The sequence below is a fragment of the Electrona antarctica genome, assembly GCF_951216825.1.
Source record: "Electrona antarctica genome assembly, chromosome: 11".
Classification (NCBI taxonomy): Eukaryota; Metazoa; Chordata; class Actinopteri; order Myctophiformes; family Myctophidae; genus Electrona; species Electrona antarctica.
In genome coordinates, this window is record NC_136792.1 from 7,684,542 (window position 1) to 7,701,367 (window position 16,826).

The 16,826-nt window shown below is 43.8% G+C and overlaps 1 protein-coding gene across 1 annotated transcript; it reads right to left on the reverse strand.

Annotated features, from left to right (window-relative positions):
- Positions 1 to 39: 39 nt before the first annotated feature.
- On the reverse strand, positions 40 to 14,469 carry phf12b (PHD finger protein 12b). Its single transcript, XM_079513609.1, has 15 exons — positions 13,549 to 14,469; positions 12,727 to 12,908; positions 10,753 to 10,825; positions 10,111 to 10,570; positions 9,858 to 9,978; positions 9,423 to 9,555; positions 9,128 to 9,292; positions 8,752 to 8,895; positions 7,403 to 8,177; positions 6,380 to 6,481; positions 5,498 to 5,677; positions 4,689 to 4,784; positions 3,394 to 3,476; positions 2,084 to 2,222; positions 40 to 1,276 (listed from the first exon to the last, which is right to left on the reverse strand). Exons 1-15 carry the CDS (start codon positions 13,612 to 13,614, stop codon positions 801 to 803), a joined length of 3,195 nt encoding a protein of 1,064 aa, XP_079369735.1. The 5' UTR covers positions 13,615 to 14,469; the 3' UTR covers positions 40 to 800.
- Between the last annotated feature and the right edge of the window lie 2,357 nt (positions 14,470 to 16,826).

A 16,826-nucleotide genomic window follows, 5' to 3' on the forward strand; every position in this document is an offset into this window, starting at 1 on the left:
GAAATTATTTAAAAATAAATGGACTCGTATATGTTATTAACTTTGTTCTTAGAAAATCTTTCTGTATTTACAGGTTTTTAACAGACAAGCAGGTACAGACAAAGAGTGCTTATATACAGAGCAGCACAAGATGTTAAAATGAGTGCTAAAACAGTACCTTATTTACAGATGGACTACAGAGGAAAGTACAGACTAAGAACAAGTTTTATCACAAAACTTCTGTTACTCTACCAAGTATCACAAATCCCATGAGGAACTGTACACTTAAAAACCAAAAAATGGCATATCTACATGAAATCCAATGTTTCTCCAACTGAGAGGCACTGAATTGTATATATTTACATAATATATACATATAAAAGTGTATAAGCATGTATGTTTTCATACATATATAGCTACCTGTGGTGCAAAAGCAGCAAAAGAAATTATATTGTATGACTTCAATACTACAAAATAAAGGTTTGTGCTAAATGGGCTGACTGACAAATAAGGTAATGTTACACCATACATAACTATACTGGCAAAATAAAAAGAAAGAAAATTGAGCGTATTTAATAATAATAATAATGTCCGCTCAAAGTCCCAATGGTCTTAAGTGAACAAAAGATTACAGTCAGTCGTTCATAAAACAGAAGAGATTGTCGATAATACTTCAAGTTCATGCAAAGGTACAAACCATTAAAAATGAAAAAATAAAAAATAAACATTTTCTTCCCTGTTCACCAACCAGCTGTGCAGCGTTTCCCTTCATTGTGAGTAGAAAGAAGGTGCAAAACAAAAAAAAGGGCAGACTCTGTGGGCTATGGAACTGAACTGCAACGAAGTACGGGCACTTGGTGGATGACCAGAGTCTGTTTGTCTGCCCCGCCCTGATTGGACGGGGCGCCGACAGTGGCAGTGTCAGGTATGGTTACTACTGTGGTGTGGGTGGTTGTGATGGCGTTGGAGGTGGTGGTGCTGCTGGTGCATGAGGTGGTGGTGCTGCTGCTGGTCGCCTCTTCCTCTTTGGGCTGCTTACTAGCGAACTCGGTGATGCTGAAGACAAACTGCAGGCAGCCAAGTTTGATGTAGCTGCCATGGTGGAGCAGTGCCGTGCCCTCCCAGCCGGCCCCGCTGCCTCCGATCAGGCTGGAGCTGCTGGCCTTGCAGTTGCACGTGAGGCCGGGGCCCGCCTGGGGCTGACTGCTCATCACCCCGCCTGGCGGCATCACACCCACGGTGGGGGGAGTGGGCCTCAGGGGCCCCTCCTGCTGCTGATCCCTCTTCTTGCTGCGGCCTGAAGCATTGTGGAGAAGACAAGGAAAGCATTGTGTGAGCAGCTGCACGTACACATTTCTACTTTCTACATACCTCCTCCTGTTCACTGGAATGATACAAGACTTCATAAGCCAGCAAACATTTAAGACTGGCGACAAACGCTATTGTGAATTTCGAACTCAGAATGATGAAGGTTTGTTCCCCTCACTAGTGCAATTTTATATTTCCCAATTATATATGTTTTAATAGGGATGTTATTCTCTTGCACAATTGCGGTTGTGAATTCAGGCTTTAATTATTTATCTTCAGTGGCTAAGGGGTGCTTCCATAACAAGGCTATTCTGATGGAAGTGGAGAACAACTAGACAAAGTGCCCCTTGGGGCACAGGTCTCCACCAGGACAAGAGCATTTTTGGAAAAATGTCAAGTGGCTTTTCTTCCTCAGCCTAGTGGGAATTTGAGTGCACAGTTTCACCGCAATCGGAACGCTGTGTTCATGATTTACGGCATTTTGTACAAAACGGTCGTGAATACAAGCGGCCAAAATGAGTTTTCTTCAACGGGTGGCTGGCATCTCCCTTAGAGATAGGGTGAGAAGTTCGCGAGAGAGACTCAAGAGTAGAGTCGCTGCTTCTTCACCTGGAAAGGAGCCAGCTTAGGTGGTTCAGGCATCTGGTTAGGACCTCTAGGGCGTGTGCATACAAAGTTCTACACAGTTATAGGTAAAAACACGAATGGGACAGTTATAGCGCAAAACAGACTCTCTCCATGCCTTCGACTGGTGGAGACTAAAATAAGGTCAAACAATGGGGGGGTAAAAACTCACGGATAATGCCTTGCACTTTGGACACCAGGCCACTAGGTGGTGCTGGTGAAGCCTTTTCAGAGAAGTCACAGGAGTAAAGCACATTGTCCACTGTGGTCCCATGTTCACTGTAGTTCAGGAGCTCATAATGCTTAGTATTCTGAGGGGACACAGAACAAGATCATTTACACACTGTGTCTTAACAAATAAATAAAACGCCCGTATAATAACTACAAGTAGCTTAACCCATTTAGACCCGAGGAGGATTCTACGAATGCCTTCTAAATCCTGACAGTTTTATGAAAAACACTATGTTTCTATGTCAGTGGTTCTCAAACAGTTTCATGTCAAGGACCCCCAAAAATATATGCATTTGGCCGCCGACCCCCATCGGAAAATATGTTGTGCCCCCCCCCCCCCGTTATATGGCCGAATAAACAAGTGTGCAAACACCTTTCATCTGTTGCAGATGACAGTGGATGTGCCATTTTCTGTGAAAATGTAATGCATGTGTGGGTCTTAAAGGACCACTTCACCACTTTTCAACATATCTTCATATAATTGGTTCTCACTAATGTTCATGATAAAACACCACCATTTTTTTCCTACTCAGTCTGTGTCTCATAGGAGGGCTTTGGGCAGTTCGGACACCCGTCCACCAGTGACATCATCATTAGGCAGATTCTTTTTTTAACAAGATTTTTATTATCGTGAGAAAGATGGCTTCAACTTTTGCATTGCAACTTTTCAGGAAAAGAAAGCCTGCCGTTTCTATTAGCTTGGATTCACCATCGATGATGTCACTGGTGGACGGGTTTTTGAACTGCCCACAGCCTTCCTATGAGACACAGACTGAGTATGAAAAAATGGTGGTATTTTATCATGAACATTAGTTAGGACCAATTATAGGAAGAGAAGTTGAAAAGTGGTGAAGTGGTCCTTTAAGTGTGGCATAGGGACAAAGGCACTGATTTTGTTCTAATGTGTTAACAAGACAGTGAAAGTTGTGGTCAGCACGATGTCAGCTCCATGCTCTGATCTCATCGTTCCTGTGTGTGTGTGTGTGTGTGTGTGTGTGTGTGTGTGTGTGTGTGTGTGCGTGCGCGAGCGAGAGAGGCTGTTGTGTATGAAATTGATTTGCATTACTCCCCAAGCATAATGTAACCACCATCTCCTGCAAAATGATGGTGAAACCAGCAATTTTCAGAGTATATACTGTATGTAGTTTTTAACTGTACAAGAAATGTTTAATCTTTTTCACCTAGAATAAGATGCCCAAAATAGGGTCATGTGGTTAAGAACACACGGCAATGATGTCAAAGCCAACGTACCTCGTCATAGAAAATGCAGGCATGTTTTCCCGACACATAGTTACAATGACCATAGTTTGTAAGGCACACATCCATGTCAGCACCTGAAAAATAAAGGTGAGAGAAGAGCTTGAAAAAGCCCAAATACAGTACACTAGTACAGGAGTTGTCAACTGATTTCAACAGTCCATAAAATTAAATAAATATTTGAATTTGAAGCTAACAAAAGGGATTGAAATTAAACCATGGCTGTTAAGGGCTTGATTTCATTCATTGCACGATAAACCCAGGGATTATTTAACTGAAATATACAAACCAAACTGATCTATTCCTATCCCACGGTTACCCTTATTCCATTATCTTACTTTATCTGACAGAGCAGACACATGATGACATCATTATATGGGCACACTTCCTAATGATGACACAATCAGGCAAGCTGGTAAATTTACCCTTCTTGAGATTATAACTCCCCTTTTCTGTGAAATGTCTTAACCCATTTTGACCTGAGATCAGATTCTAAAAATGTCTGTTTGAAAATGACAGTTTTCTGAAAAAGCTATGTTTCTCGTTCAATTTTAAAAAAATAGCAGACCTACAAGCTCGTAGATTGTAGATCTGCTATTTTTCAATAGCTAAAGCATAACATAATGCTAACACCAAAAGGGGTTCCCGCCCAAAATGGGTTAACCTCAGACTTAACACTAATAGAATACGCACATCACTTAGTAGAGGTGCTGGGTTCAGAAGTAGCATCAAGAAAAGAGAAAATAACCCGCACACTCATCTGCTCCAAAAGTTATACTTTATCGACTATAAAGTATAACTTTTGGAGCAGATGAGTGGTGCGGATTCTTCTCTCTCTTCTATTTTCTTAACCTCAGACTTCCCAGTAACTGACAACATTGGCGCACTTCCACGGAACAGTGCACAAAAGGTTTAGTGCACTGTTCTGTGGAAGAAAATCCGAAATCTTCAAATGCATGGTCAGGGACCACATGCAATACCTTCACAGACCACCAGTGGTCCACAGACCGACCACCTGTTGAAAACCCCTGCACTCGTACATAGGATTTGCTGTATTATATCAATTACTTACACTACTAAACTAGTGTTAGGTGTAAAAGCAAACAGTAAAAGCAAAAGCAAAATGGCACTAAACATAATGGAACAAGGACAGGCATTCACATTGTGGTGAAATTCTATTTACTAACATTGTATAAGATACATTTTCAGTCGATCAATTCATTGATTAATAACTAATTAACAGCCAACTTAAAGAGCTGCGTTGGATGTTGGATGGAAAAGGTTCTTACCAGATCCTATGTACAATGTCCTGTAGCACATGCTGACAGCGTCACCCTTTCCTGTGAGAGGGTAGAAGACTGCTCTAGACTGGACCTTCTTTGGACCTGTAAGAAACGACACCAGTGAACAAAACGCATATTTCTAAATGACGGAGCTAAATGACCCGCCCGGCAGCACCGGTTAATGCAATTTATTTGTGTGTGTTATAAGTTGTTTTTGTTGAATTACTCATGACAAAGTTGTACAGTGTAGATCCATAACATAAACAAGCAGCACGCTAGCAAACAATTCACTAGTTCTTTGTTTCAATAATTTTTGTTATTATTATTTTTCACAATTATATTACCTGATCATCTTCTTCTTAAATACACTAGTTTGAAACTCTATACCGTCATATGCATACATCTGTCGCGCAAATTATCAAAACATTAGAAAGTAGGCTAGCCGGCATTGTATCAGATTGTGAAAATATAATAATAATAAAAATGATTGAAAGAACTAGTGTATTGTCTGCGTGTGCTGCTTGCTTATTTTATGAACATAATCACACAATATGACGTACCATCCATGTTATATATGAAAATCTTTATTCTTATCTTTATTATTTAGCACGCATTAAGAAATAAAGCATTGAATAAAATCTTGATGACATGGCAGTGCTGGGCAGGGATCAGATAAAAGAAGAGAATGTTTTTAATGTTTTTGTAAATGGAAAGATCCTTATCTTACTGTGGAGGGGAGAAGGAAAAAAAGAAAAAGAAAAACAGTGGAAAAATGATATATTGGCAAGCACCAACACCAGGCTACGGTAGCTTACCTTCAGGGACTGGAGGAGAAGGGGGTTTCAGGAAGGGGGTGACAGCGGGAGGTGGTGGAGGAGGAGGAGTGACTCCACTGCTTTGAGGAGTGGACATCATTTTGGGAGGAAAAAGCTGCTGGATCCTCTGCCGAGCCAAGAGTTTGATCATCTCTCCATCTAGCTTGTCCAGTTCAATTCCTAAAAAGGTAAGTATCGTTCAGATTATTTTGGGTTTAAACAAAGCTTAAAGCTCCAATATGTAGGTTTTATGTCCATCTAAATTGCATTTGCATTGTAACTACAGTAAAGCTGGCTAGTGTCCGATCTGCTCCCCTCTCCGCTTTAAATTACCTTACTGACATTGTCAACCAGTAGGTGTCCTACCCGACAACAGGGTCTACATTTCTCATTGGAAGAGTAGGGAGACCACCCCTCCAACCACAACAGATGGAATTATATTGTAGTAACTCCAAACAGATTGGTTAAAACATTTTATTCATTAAAATGAGTCCTTGCTGCATCATGTAGCTGTAACAATTGGGCCAAAGGTATCAAAAACAAGTGTAGTCAGAATGTCGACTTCCTCTTTCTGACAAAGACAGAACAAAGGTGCGCTTCACTGAGGTGAAGCTTGCAGCTTTGCCTCATGAAAGTGTTGATGACTCATTACTTTACCAGTTTTGGCATGGCTAACGAACAAATTCAAGATGCTTGCAGATGCAAGCTGCTATGCAGATGGACGTTATTGTGCCATCATGTGATGTCACTGGATCACAGGCTCGTCATGAGCCAACTCAAACCTATGACGAGTTGACGACCCTGTTACCAGATCATTATGGCGTACCAACTATCAGTAGGACGCTCCACAGTATGAATTCATAATAAGGCAACACAACTTACCTCCATCAGCATCCATAGCAGCCTTCATGTGGTTGGACAGGTCAGCTATAGAGGAGATGACACCAGTACTACCCAGTACTACCTTTACTGGAGAGGAGAATCCTGGAGACACACACAAACGACACAGAACTGAATGACGGGAAGGTGATGCGTGTATGCCATTACCAAGGACAGATCATGCATCTAATTGCTGTAACTGGCTAACGGAGTGGGCGACACATGGCGGGGTCGCTTGTTTTAGTTCACTGTTCCGTCCACCATGGCTCGCCAACTTGGACAATGCGCTCGGCCATTGGCTGCTGTGTGTGCTCCCCAGCCTGACAACTTTTTACAATCATTGGAGAACACGGCAAGTGTGAGAAAAGGATGGTGGCTCGTGAGGCACACCTGCCTTGTTCTCAAGTGATTTAAAAAGCCATGATTTCTTGTAAAACCTTGCACAAACACGAAAAGTGAAATTAGCCAAAAAAAGTGTTTTCCTTGGGAAAGGCATACATCCGAGGCAAATAGTCTCTGTGATGGTGTCATTTCATTTTAACTCAGTCAACTTCAACTCGAAATCTCGAGAAAAAAAAATCAACACAACTAAAATGTTCAAACTTCTGAATACCAAATGTCAAAAGGGAAGCATCACAGTGGTTTTCACAAATTGTTTTAATTTCATTAGCATGGGCAAGATTCAACTCTTAATCCAATCAGGCAGGGGGAAAAAGACCTGCATAAGTCCGTGCTCATGTAATACGTTATCTATTAATAACACTATAATAAAATATGAGCATAGATGAAAAATAATTTTATTTTATTTTGTGTAATTATTACTTAATCATTCCCAAATTGTTAAAAGGCTTCTTAGTTGTTCAAAGGCTTCATAGTTCCATTTTTTCAGGTCACCCCCTGACCTGACCTCCTGTAATCTCAAGGCTGACCCTGAGAATACTTTCTATATCAAGAGTTCAAAGCAACCTCAAGAAGCAATAACGATCTCTAAAATCTACTCAACTACTGATTCAGAGAACCCCTTACCTGCTGGACTTGGTAATAATATTCCTAGCCTGGCTGTGCCATGGTCCAGGATGGGTTTAGGGAGTGGGGAGGCTGAGGGGACCCTGGGGGTGGTGGTGGTGGTGTAGAGGTGTAGTTTTTCATCACTGCTCGTACAGTCTGCCGGTGGCCCAGACTGGGTCCTGTGGTTCTGCTGGCCTGTCTGGGAACCTAACGTTGGGGGAGCTGGGAAGCCTTTCTGGACACAGACCTCCATTGGGCTCATGCTCTCCCTTTTAATGACGGCTGCAACTATGTGGTTAGGTAGATCAGGGCTGGTGGTGGAGGCGGCTGTGGGGGCAGGGTCCTGTACAGTTGGACTGGGTTGTATTCGGTGTTGGAGCTCAGACTGCCTGAATGAGTCTGACGCACTGTCACAGTCCACAGGGCCGTTGGCTTTGGGGGGCCGCCGCTCCTCTGCTAGAGGCCCGTTGGGCTTTCTGCAATTCTGACAGGGCCTCACAAGGCAGTTACAACTATCCATCTCGGCCAAGGGGCCCTTGGGTACAGGGGCCCCGTGGGGGGCATCAAGTCTACTGCAGGGTTTCAAACAGGGGACGGGAGAGGAAGTCCTTTCCGAGGAGACCAGAGGTTTGAGCAGTTCTGCCGTGACACAGGATTTAATATCGACCTTCTGCTCAGTGTCCCATCCCACTGACGATGATACTGATGTGGGAGTTGATGACTGCGTGGCCTTTTGCTTGATTGAAAGGTGCCTCATGATGCTACACTGGAGAGCAAGGACATCTTGTAGCCACTGTTGAACATATTTAAAAGGCACAATTTAGACCAGAACAAGCAGAAAACAAAGTGTTGCAGTTTGTAGTCCTAAAACCCAGAGTTTGAATAGTATTGTAAATGCTGTACATTAACAGATATCATCCCTGAATTTTATCGCCAACAATATATTGCGTGGACTATCATAGCAATGTTCAAACATACTGTTAAACACTAGTAGGAACACAAGACAACTCTAGGTTAGCCTACAAAATATGTCATCACTAAAGCTAACCTAGCTTGTATGTAAACGGTCCATAATCAGAGGATGGTAAACTCCAAATTAATGCTGGCTGGGGCGCCTGCTGGCCTAGCAGTCAGACGCATACCGGGTTTGAATGCCGACCCAGACACCCTTTGTCACGCAGTGTCATTCCGTCTCTCTCTGTCCCCTTTTCTTGTCTATCTACACCTGTACCATCAATAAAGGCAGAAAGGCCCCAAACAATATCTAATAATAATAATATTGGCCTATCTATATAAATGGAGTCATTACCCGTTAGCATTGTTAGGACAAACTGCATTGAACATTGAGAGCTGTGCAATGTGCATACCTCCTGCTGCTCTGCCTCTGTAGTGAAGTGTTTGGGGGTCTGTTGGTCCGGAACGCCACTACAGACCAGCTCTGATTGATGGACCCCTGCAGGGGCCAGCATGGCGGGAGGGTTCTGATACTGGGACTTGATGGCATCTGGCACCTGAGAACAAAGAGCTTCTCATGAAATACAGTATAATCCGGAACACTGGAAGTATCAAACGTTAATTATTTTTTTTAATTAATCACTTTGATTCTTTTCAGATATAGGAAGGGTTGAGAATCAGATATAGGAAGGGTTGAAATGCAACAGAGGTGGGAGCTGGGAATCAAACCAAAACTGGAATTTTCCATACTCCATACTACAATTAATTCAAGAACAAGTTGTACAGTACCTTGATCATCTTTTTGTGGTGCTGGTGAGTGGTGCGTCGGTTGGGCGTGCTTTGCCGATGGACACGGCGCAGGAAGTCCACTTTCACAGCATGCTGGGACATGCGGTCCTGGAACTGATCAAAGATCTGGCAGCGGTTGGTCAAGCTCAGGCTCCTCTGGTTCAGCTAGACAAACAGCAGGACAGCAGGTCAATCTCTAAACAGATACTACTGGATTCGATTCTTTCTAAAGCATATGCCTCTTGGGAGTTGGGCAGTAATGGAGTTGGTTAGTGCTCAGGACCGTGTCTCTTACCACAAGGTGTTCAATGTGATTGGGGCACATCCACTTGCCAGCTGGTAGGGCGGTGAGCGGAGGGTCCAGGCAATCCATGTGGAACAACAGTGGACAATAGTCGCACTGGATGAGAGGAGCCACCCTGCAGCTCCTGAGATGAGGATGCAAAGCAAGGTAGGTTGGCTAAATTAGTTTGTATGTAAACAATTAGAAATAATTAACACTATCTGCTTTCATATCTAGGACTGCACCATACCGAGTGACCACAAATTGTTATATTTTTCTTGAATGTTGTGATCTCCGTCACAGAATATCCCATATTATTAACCTTTCAAGTTTTGTTGAATTAGTGATAAACAATATTGCAACATACAATATCAAATATTGTGTCACACAATCCATACTTTTAAATGCCTGTGCACATTTGAGTGTATAAACCCAGTAATAACCAACCTGCTGCAAGTAAAGCAGACTTTGACTGGCAGAGGGACCAGGCCGTTGGTGTCCAACTCATGGTGGGGCCTCCTAAATGGCTTCCCCAGAAGATCCTCTTTTCTTCTCTTCTTACTGCTGCCTGGAAAAACAAACGGCATTGAAATTATAATCAAAAGGCTTGCCTGATGATCAGCCACAAAAGCAAAAACATTGCATGGCCCATTGAAAAACGTGTGTTATTTCCCAGACCAGGACATCAGCGTATCGTTACCTGGTAGTGCGGTAGTGCATGTGAGCTCATTGGGCAACTGAAACTGCGTTGGGTTTCTCTCCATAGCAGCGGCTATCAGCAACTGAAAGGGCCTCTTGAGGAGGCGAGGCGTGGGCGGAGGAGGAATGGTGCCCTCGAGTTCAGACCCCTGAGCCTCCTCCTCTGCCTCCGCCGCGTCATCCTCGGCGTCGTTCTGATCCTCGGAGGGGGTCGGCGTCGAGGAAGTGTTGGAGGTCGGCGTGCCAGGCCGGCTGCTGGGTCTGCTGCCGGTCCGGCGGTCCAGGAGTCGGACCTGAGCCACCCTGAGCCCGGGCCCCGCGGCCCCAGCCCCCGGGGGCAGGCCGTCCAACCGCAGTGGACCGGCGTTGAGCTCCAACTCCACCGCCGCTGGAGACACAGAGCACTTGGCCATCGCCTTTTCAGGCAGACCGTTGGTCTGTTCAGACTTCTGCTCTCGTTTCTGAGGGGAAGGGAAGCAGATAAGATCAGAGAGATGCTGCAATGATCTTTTTTATCTTTAGGTCTACGGCAAAAGAGGACCCTTAAATGTTGCTACGTCAGAGAATGCATCTACATTGACAGACGGATAAACAGTTTGCACTCAAACAGCATCTGAATAAAAACCAACAGCTTGCTGCTCACCTTTTTTCTTACATTACATCGATGACACATCCACTCGCCAGGTGGCAGCATCTCTTCACTTAGAGGTGGGTTACTATGGTAACAAAGAGATAAAGGGCTGTGAGTTATTAATTATCTCCATAAACGTGGAAGTGGAAAGTTCAGGGCAACTCAATCTAGCCCTAGACTGTACAATATCAGCGCCAGTACATACATACATTACTCTGCCTCCATCTAGTGGACAAATTATATCAATGTATACCTCTTGATAATGCCTGTGTTTTAAACTGTAAAACTGGCCGTGACCAATCAACTGACCAACTGAATGGAATATAAACAGTTTGTAGCAGAAGAACAACTGAGGCATGACGTATGTATTGTAAAGAGGCACGGCGAAAAATATGTGTATATATATTAAATCAACCTCTATATTAAATCAACCTCTACTCTAGTTGAGATATTTCTCAACTAGAGTAAATTGCTGTCACCATCTGGAGACATACACATCCCAGAATGTATGCATTCACACTGTATGCATGTTGTATACATTCTAGGATGCACATGTCTTATATATTTAATGTCATACATATTTGTACATGGCATGCCTTGTCAGAAACCATACGTGCAGTATATTGTGTGTGTGCGCAATATTCTTTTTGCACACATTCAGTCACAAACGACCCACACGCAATGCAAACTGTGGTCTATGTAAAATTTGTCTCGTGTCAGTGTGAAACCGGCAGTGAAACAGAGCAGACATGCACACCATGCTACTGATACCCATGCCAGGATAATGATCATCCATCATTGTAGTGAAGCAAATCACACCTCAGATCTATTGCCATTTTGTCAAAAAGTTGCTATTTAAATGATTTGACACCCTCAGAGCCCACGACTAAAACAACAATCATATAGCAAACAGATGTGTTAACGTTCGTGGAGATAGGTCCCAGCAAGGCTGCTTGGTAAAAAAAAATGCTGAGAATGGCATCTAAGGGGGCTATTCAACGGGCTTATTATAATAACAAATAGCCCCTGTATCACTATCTGCATGCATCATCTCAAACGACGTACAGTACTCTACTGGCCCTTTTCATCTGCAACGCGTATGTACCATTACGTGCACAGCTGCTGTTTAAAAATGTTGGTAAGATGGCGCTGGAATAGAACAAAAAAAATCCAGGGAGGTCGCCATATTGTAAACAGAGAGAGAGAGCGACTCCATTTTTAGCAGCGGTATAGAGACGCTCCGCACAGCGGAGAAGAGGAGGACCGATTTGCCAGCGTTCCGCGGCAAATTTTAACTTTATTAATTCTCTAATTTCACACGTCAAATAATAACAAATGACAAGCGAAGAGAGGCCGCTCTCACGGCTCATTTACTCAAATCGACATTTAGATGACAAACAAGACATTGTCAATCTCAACAAACCAGAAACGGAACGTGGACAAATGAATCGACATCGATCGCACCCATATTTAAGCCCGATTTGTACTCCATCCGTATGACGGTGTCGCTTGGCAAAAAGAAACGAACTGCAAGCTTTAGAGGTCCGTTACTTTGCACTCTGTTAGTCTGTTCCACTATGACTAAAGCATACGTGGTGTTTTCCCCCTCTTCTACGTCGCAATGAATCACTTTGAACGCCATTAAGTTGTTTTAAAAGCTCACGTTTAAAAATGCAGAGGTTTATTAGTTCAACTAGAGTTGAAATGGAGCAGGGCTGCACCTAAGAGCTAGCGAGGGAAACATCGCCCACTGCTCTACTGGTACATATATGTCTCTAAATCTAGTACTGCGTGCATGACGTTCTCCCCATGAAGGTTTTGACAGACATTCCATTGTAGATCATCACATTCACAGCAGAGAACATCTCTACATTCAGCAATACATGCTGATTCAGGCTCACGGTTTAGGGGTACAAACTGACCTAGGTTTAGGGTTGCAATTTGCAAACAGTAAACTAACTAAATGGAAGGTTGTGTGTGTCATACCAGCATTGGAGGTGGAAGGCCGCTGGGCAGTGGTCACAGCACAGCAGATCTCCTCCTTCTCGGCAGCTATCACAGGTGTCGTGGTTGGTGGCCCTGCCACTCCTCCGGACGTCCCTCACCAACTTTCTACTCCTCTTGTCCACCTCCTCAGACTTTGGGGGCGCCAGCAAAGTCTGGATTTGCTGTAGTAAAGAAAGTTTAAAAGGGGGCATTGAATACTCGCTGTGGCTGTCACAAGTCTAAACGCAGGATACTGGTGGATCTTGGAGAGGGTGGCTGCTTTGGGCCTACTGGTGCACTTTAAGAACTAGCGTCGACGAGGGCCCCGAATAACAGCCAGTTTTGTGACTGCATGTAGGATATAATTAGATATAATTTTAAGTTTTGTGGATCGTTTTGATATTGGTGTAAATCAAACACAATGCCAGTTTCACCAGTGACAGTGACACGAAAAGTAAATTCTCATTTACTTTGTGTCATTCATCGTGTGATTCCGTGTGACTTGATGGGCTTAGTGCATCAATAAATAAATAAAAACAGACCCTGACACTGACTTTAAGAGGTCCATATGTACATGTATTTAAGGCTTGGGAAGTATGAACTCCCAGTTTAAAGACATTTAAATACTTTTCTTCCCAGGACCTGCAGACAGTACACCCCGTTAAAAAAAGAACACCGTACAATCCTGAGGGTTAATCTAGCCGCCCGGGTCAATTTGAACACTCGGGTGTAGACACCCGAGAGTAGACAAACAGATAATTTGACTCTGCTTAATGTGTATATAAACTACTGTAAAGGCCTGCAGAAGCTGCACAGCCTCACCTCCATTAAGCCTCCAGAGGTGTCCAAGTCGTACACAATCGTCGGGGTCTCCATTTTGTCCCACATTCATCCGATGGAAGCCAACGCACAAACCCGATCTGCGGTGGGTGAAAAATATACCGATCACACACAAGCGACGACGAAAAGCGGCTAGATCCCGGGAGAACCTTCAAGCCCTTCGGGTGAACAATTGTTTGTTTTCCCTTTTCGCACCGCTAGAAATGCCCGGTGGCTAATGTTAGCCGGCTAGCGTTAGCCACTAGCCAGTAGCCACCAGAAGACGTCAACCCAGTCAAGGTTGTATGTGGAGCTAAAGGCTAAGCTAACGCTGCTAGCCTGTCTGCCTCTGGCTTCAGTCGTCCACACGAAAAGGCAACAGCAACCCTACAATAAACAACGCGGTCCGGTCGCGCTGACGCTTTGAACAAACTCCTCGCAGGTGCAAACGGAAACAGCGTGAATGTTTTTCCACGTTTGTTTTCAGTCCAGGTTGTTGTACACACAAAACGATCCTCCGAGGCCCCGATTAGCTGTTCAGCCATGATTCCTGCTTCTGCTCCTGCAAGAAGCAGCAGGCTCGAAAATCTGCAAGCCCGTCCGATCCCATTGTCAACAAACACACACGAAATGCAACGGAAGACACGGTGGCAGATCCCACGTCGTCGTGTGATCCAATGCGCGGAGAAAGACAGCGCTCCTGGATATGTTTAATCCGTGAACGATGTGTGTGCAGATGTGATAGGGTTGGTGTTATTGTTGTGAAAAAAGCCTCCTCGGTGCATCAACACTGCTGCTAGCAACATCCTCTCCCGTTGGCGCAACCGCGAACCGCCACACGAGCATGCGCGCTGCTATGATGGACAAAATAATTATTTTCTGATTAGATTTTTATGAGCCCCCCTCCACCCTCCCTTTGGATTTGTATTAATTTGCTCAATTAATTAATTATTAAAAACTAGTCACCACATACTTATATATACTTATACTAAAAAGTTGGATGATAGGAAACGCCCCCCCCCCCCACCCAAAGTAGGACATATGGAAAAGGATTTATTCAGATGATATCATAATAGTGTTTTTTATTATTAATTGCTGTGTATGTAAACATCATATATATTTAATTCCGATACAAACGGACATGGAAATGAGTTGACATGTGTGAAATAAATATTCATTCACAATTCACATTTCTTCAGTCCCCTAAATAAGTGTTAGATAATGTATGCTCATTCACAGACTGAGAAGGACAAGGATTAACCGGTATGTAAATACACTGTTAATATGTCAATAATCATAATGGAGAAATTAAGTGACAAGGGGGACATCTGGTGGCCAGTCCATTGCTCGTCACATCCATTGGTTGTTGAGCGGTGCCTCCGCTTCATTACGGAGCTATGTCCGTCCGTCCGTATGTCAGTCTCTGTGTCTGTAGGGCAGGCTATGTCCGAGCAACGAGCACAGAAAGCTGCAACACCTAAAGTGCATGGGCCATGGCCATGCAGTACAGTACAGCACCGAGTAAAGTGGCACTGGCACCGTCTGTCCTGGGGCTCTGGATGTTCTGGGGACCCCCACACGGACCCGGGGACCCATGGTAACTGTCATTTCTCGACCGTTTCGGACGTGCGGCAGCCGTAACCGGACCGGCCACCTGGGTGCGTTCCAGGGGGTCTGGATGTTCCGGGAACCCGGGGACCCCCACAGGTAAATCCGTCATTTCTCGACCGTTTCGGACGCGGGGCGGCTCGCCGGAACCGCACCCTGGGCGCGTTCTTGGGAGTATTGTAGTGTAACACTACAACATTATAGTGTAACACACACTATACAATACAGTACAGAGTACAGACTAGAGCACAGTAAAGTACACTATAACAATAAATGTAGTTGTTTTTCAGTTCTCTTAAATACAATTAACCTGGAGGTGCACCTGAAGTGTTCATGGACTAGTCATTATTATATTGTGTGTTCTATTTAAGGAAACAAGATAAACTAGCTTTGAGAAAGTCAAATTGAATGTTGAATGTTGATGTTGTGACCTCACTGGAAAGGTGCAGTTGTAGCCTTGAGTCAACAGGCCCTTTGGTCTGAAATTGCCAGGACATTAAACTCACATGAATGTGCATTGCAACCCAAATTATTTCAGTGTACTTGTGATTGGAATCAAACTAGAAATGTAGGCCTATATATTTTTTCTATCAATTTGTGATTATAATTCACAATGTCGTTATGAAACAACAGGAAGTATTTCAGCTACATGAATGAATTATTAATTGTTCTTTCGCTGAGAGCTCTTTAGTTGCTATTTGGTTTCCCACATGATACTTTTGTTTGAATCTTGCTGCTGTGCAATGGAAAATGTTTCATAATAATTATATAATTTATGTTTGGACTACAGTCAAACGCATATGCGTTTCATATGCAGCATTTCCATGGATGCACCAAGATTAATCAGAACAACCTTTGAGAAAACCAGAGGTCAGTCATCATCTGAGTTGCCTTTCTTTCTATCAAATATTTTTTATAGTAGTAGTAGTAGTGGTATATGTGTAATGATAGTAACTGCACCGAAAAATACATTTTAACTTCAAGAATCGAAGTATATCGAAATGTAAACAGCAACATTGACTTGGTATTGTATTGCAATGCAAATCAATAATCAATTGCATCATTACCAGTAAGACGCCTGAGGGCGAGAAGCGAAGGTCGTGTGCACGCATCCACCTGGGTGACAGCAGACTGCTGCATGGGCGAGCGCTGGCGCTTTGGCATGGGGGGGTCAGATCAACATATCCGCCTGCATGGGGGACAGCTGAGCAGACTGCTGGGCGAGCGCTGGTGCTTTAACACGGGGGGTAAGATCTTAATTTTCGGGCCTGTTGAGAACGGCTGCACTAATAACTGTGGGGCAGGCCCGTCTAGAGTTTAAAATGGACAGGTCTCAGTCAAAAGGGAGACATCGAAGAGGAAGGATGGATGGGGAAGGATCAACATATGGAATGTCAGAACAGGTCAGCTCCATATATGGAGATCTAAGGGTTTGAGGTTTGAGATCAGATGTAGAGTTTCTGGCCAATATTGATCAGGGATCTCCTTATATGGGCTTAATATTGTTGACATCAGGAATCTCCATCCCTGATGATGTCACGTGCTCCATCCCTGATAATGTCACGTGCCCGACCAACCAACACACTGACGGGAAATGCACGATTCCATAGTTACCTAACTGCGACCTTTGGTCAATCATAAATGGGTGTATTCTGTGTTCATGTCAAGATACG

Bases quoted from the DNA above. Each gene is read 5' to 3' on its own strand.
- phf12b (XM_079513609.1), bottom strand. From the start codon at position 13,614: ATGTGGGACAAAATGGAGACCCCGACGATTGTGTACGACTTGGACACC. The intron at 9,979-10,110 runs GTAACGATACGC...TTGTTTTTCCAG, and splicing joins ATGCACTACCGCACTACCAG to GCAGCAGTAAGAAGAGAAGA. The intron at 4,785-5,497 runs GTAAGCTACCGT...CGTTTCTTACAG, and splicing joins TTCTCCTCCAGTCCCTGAAG to GTCCAAAGAAGGTCCAGTCT.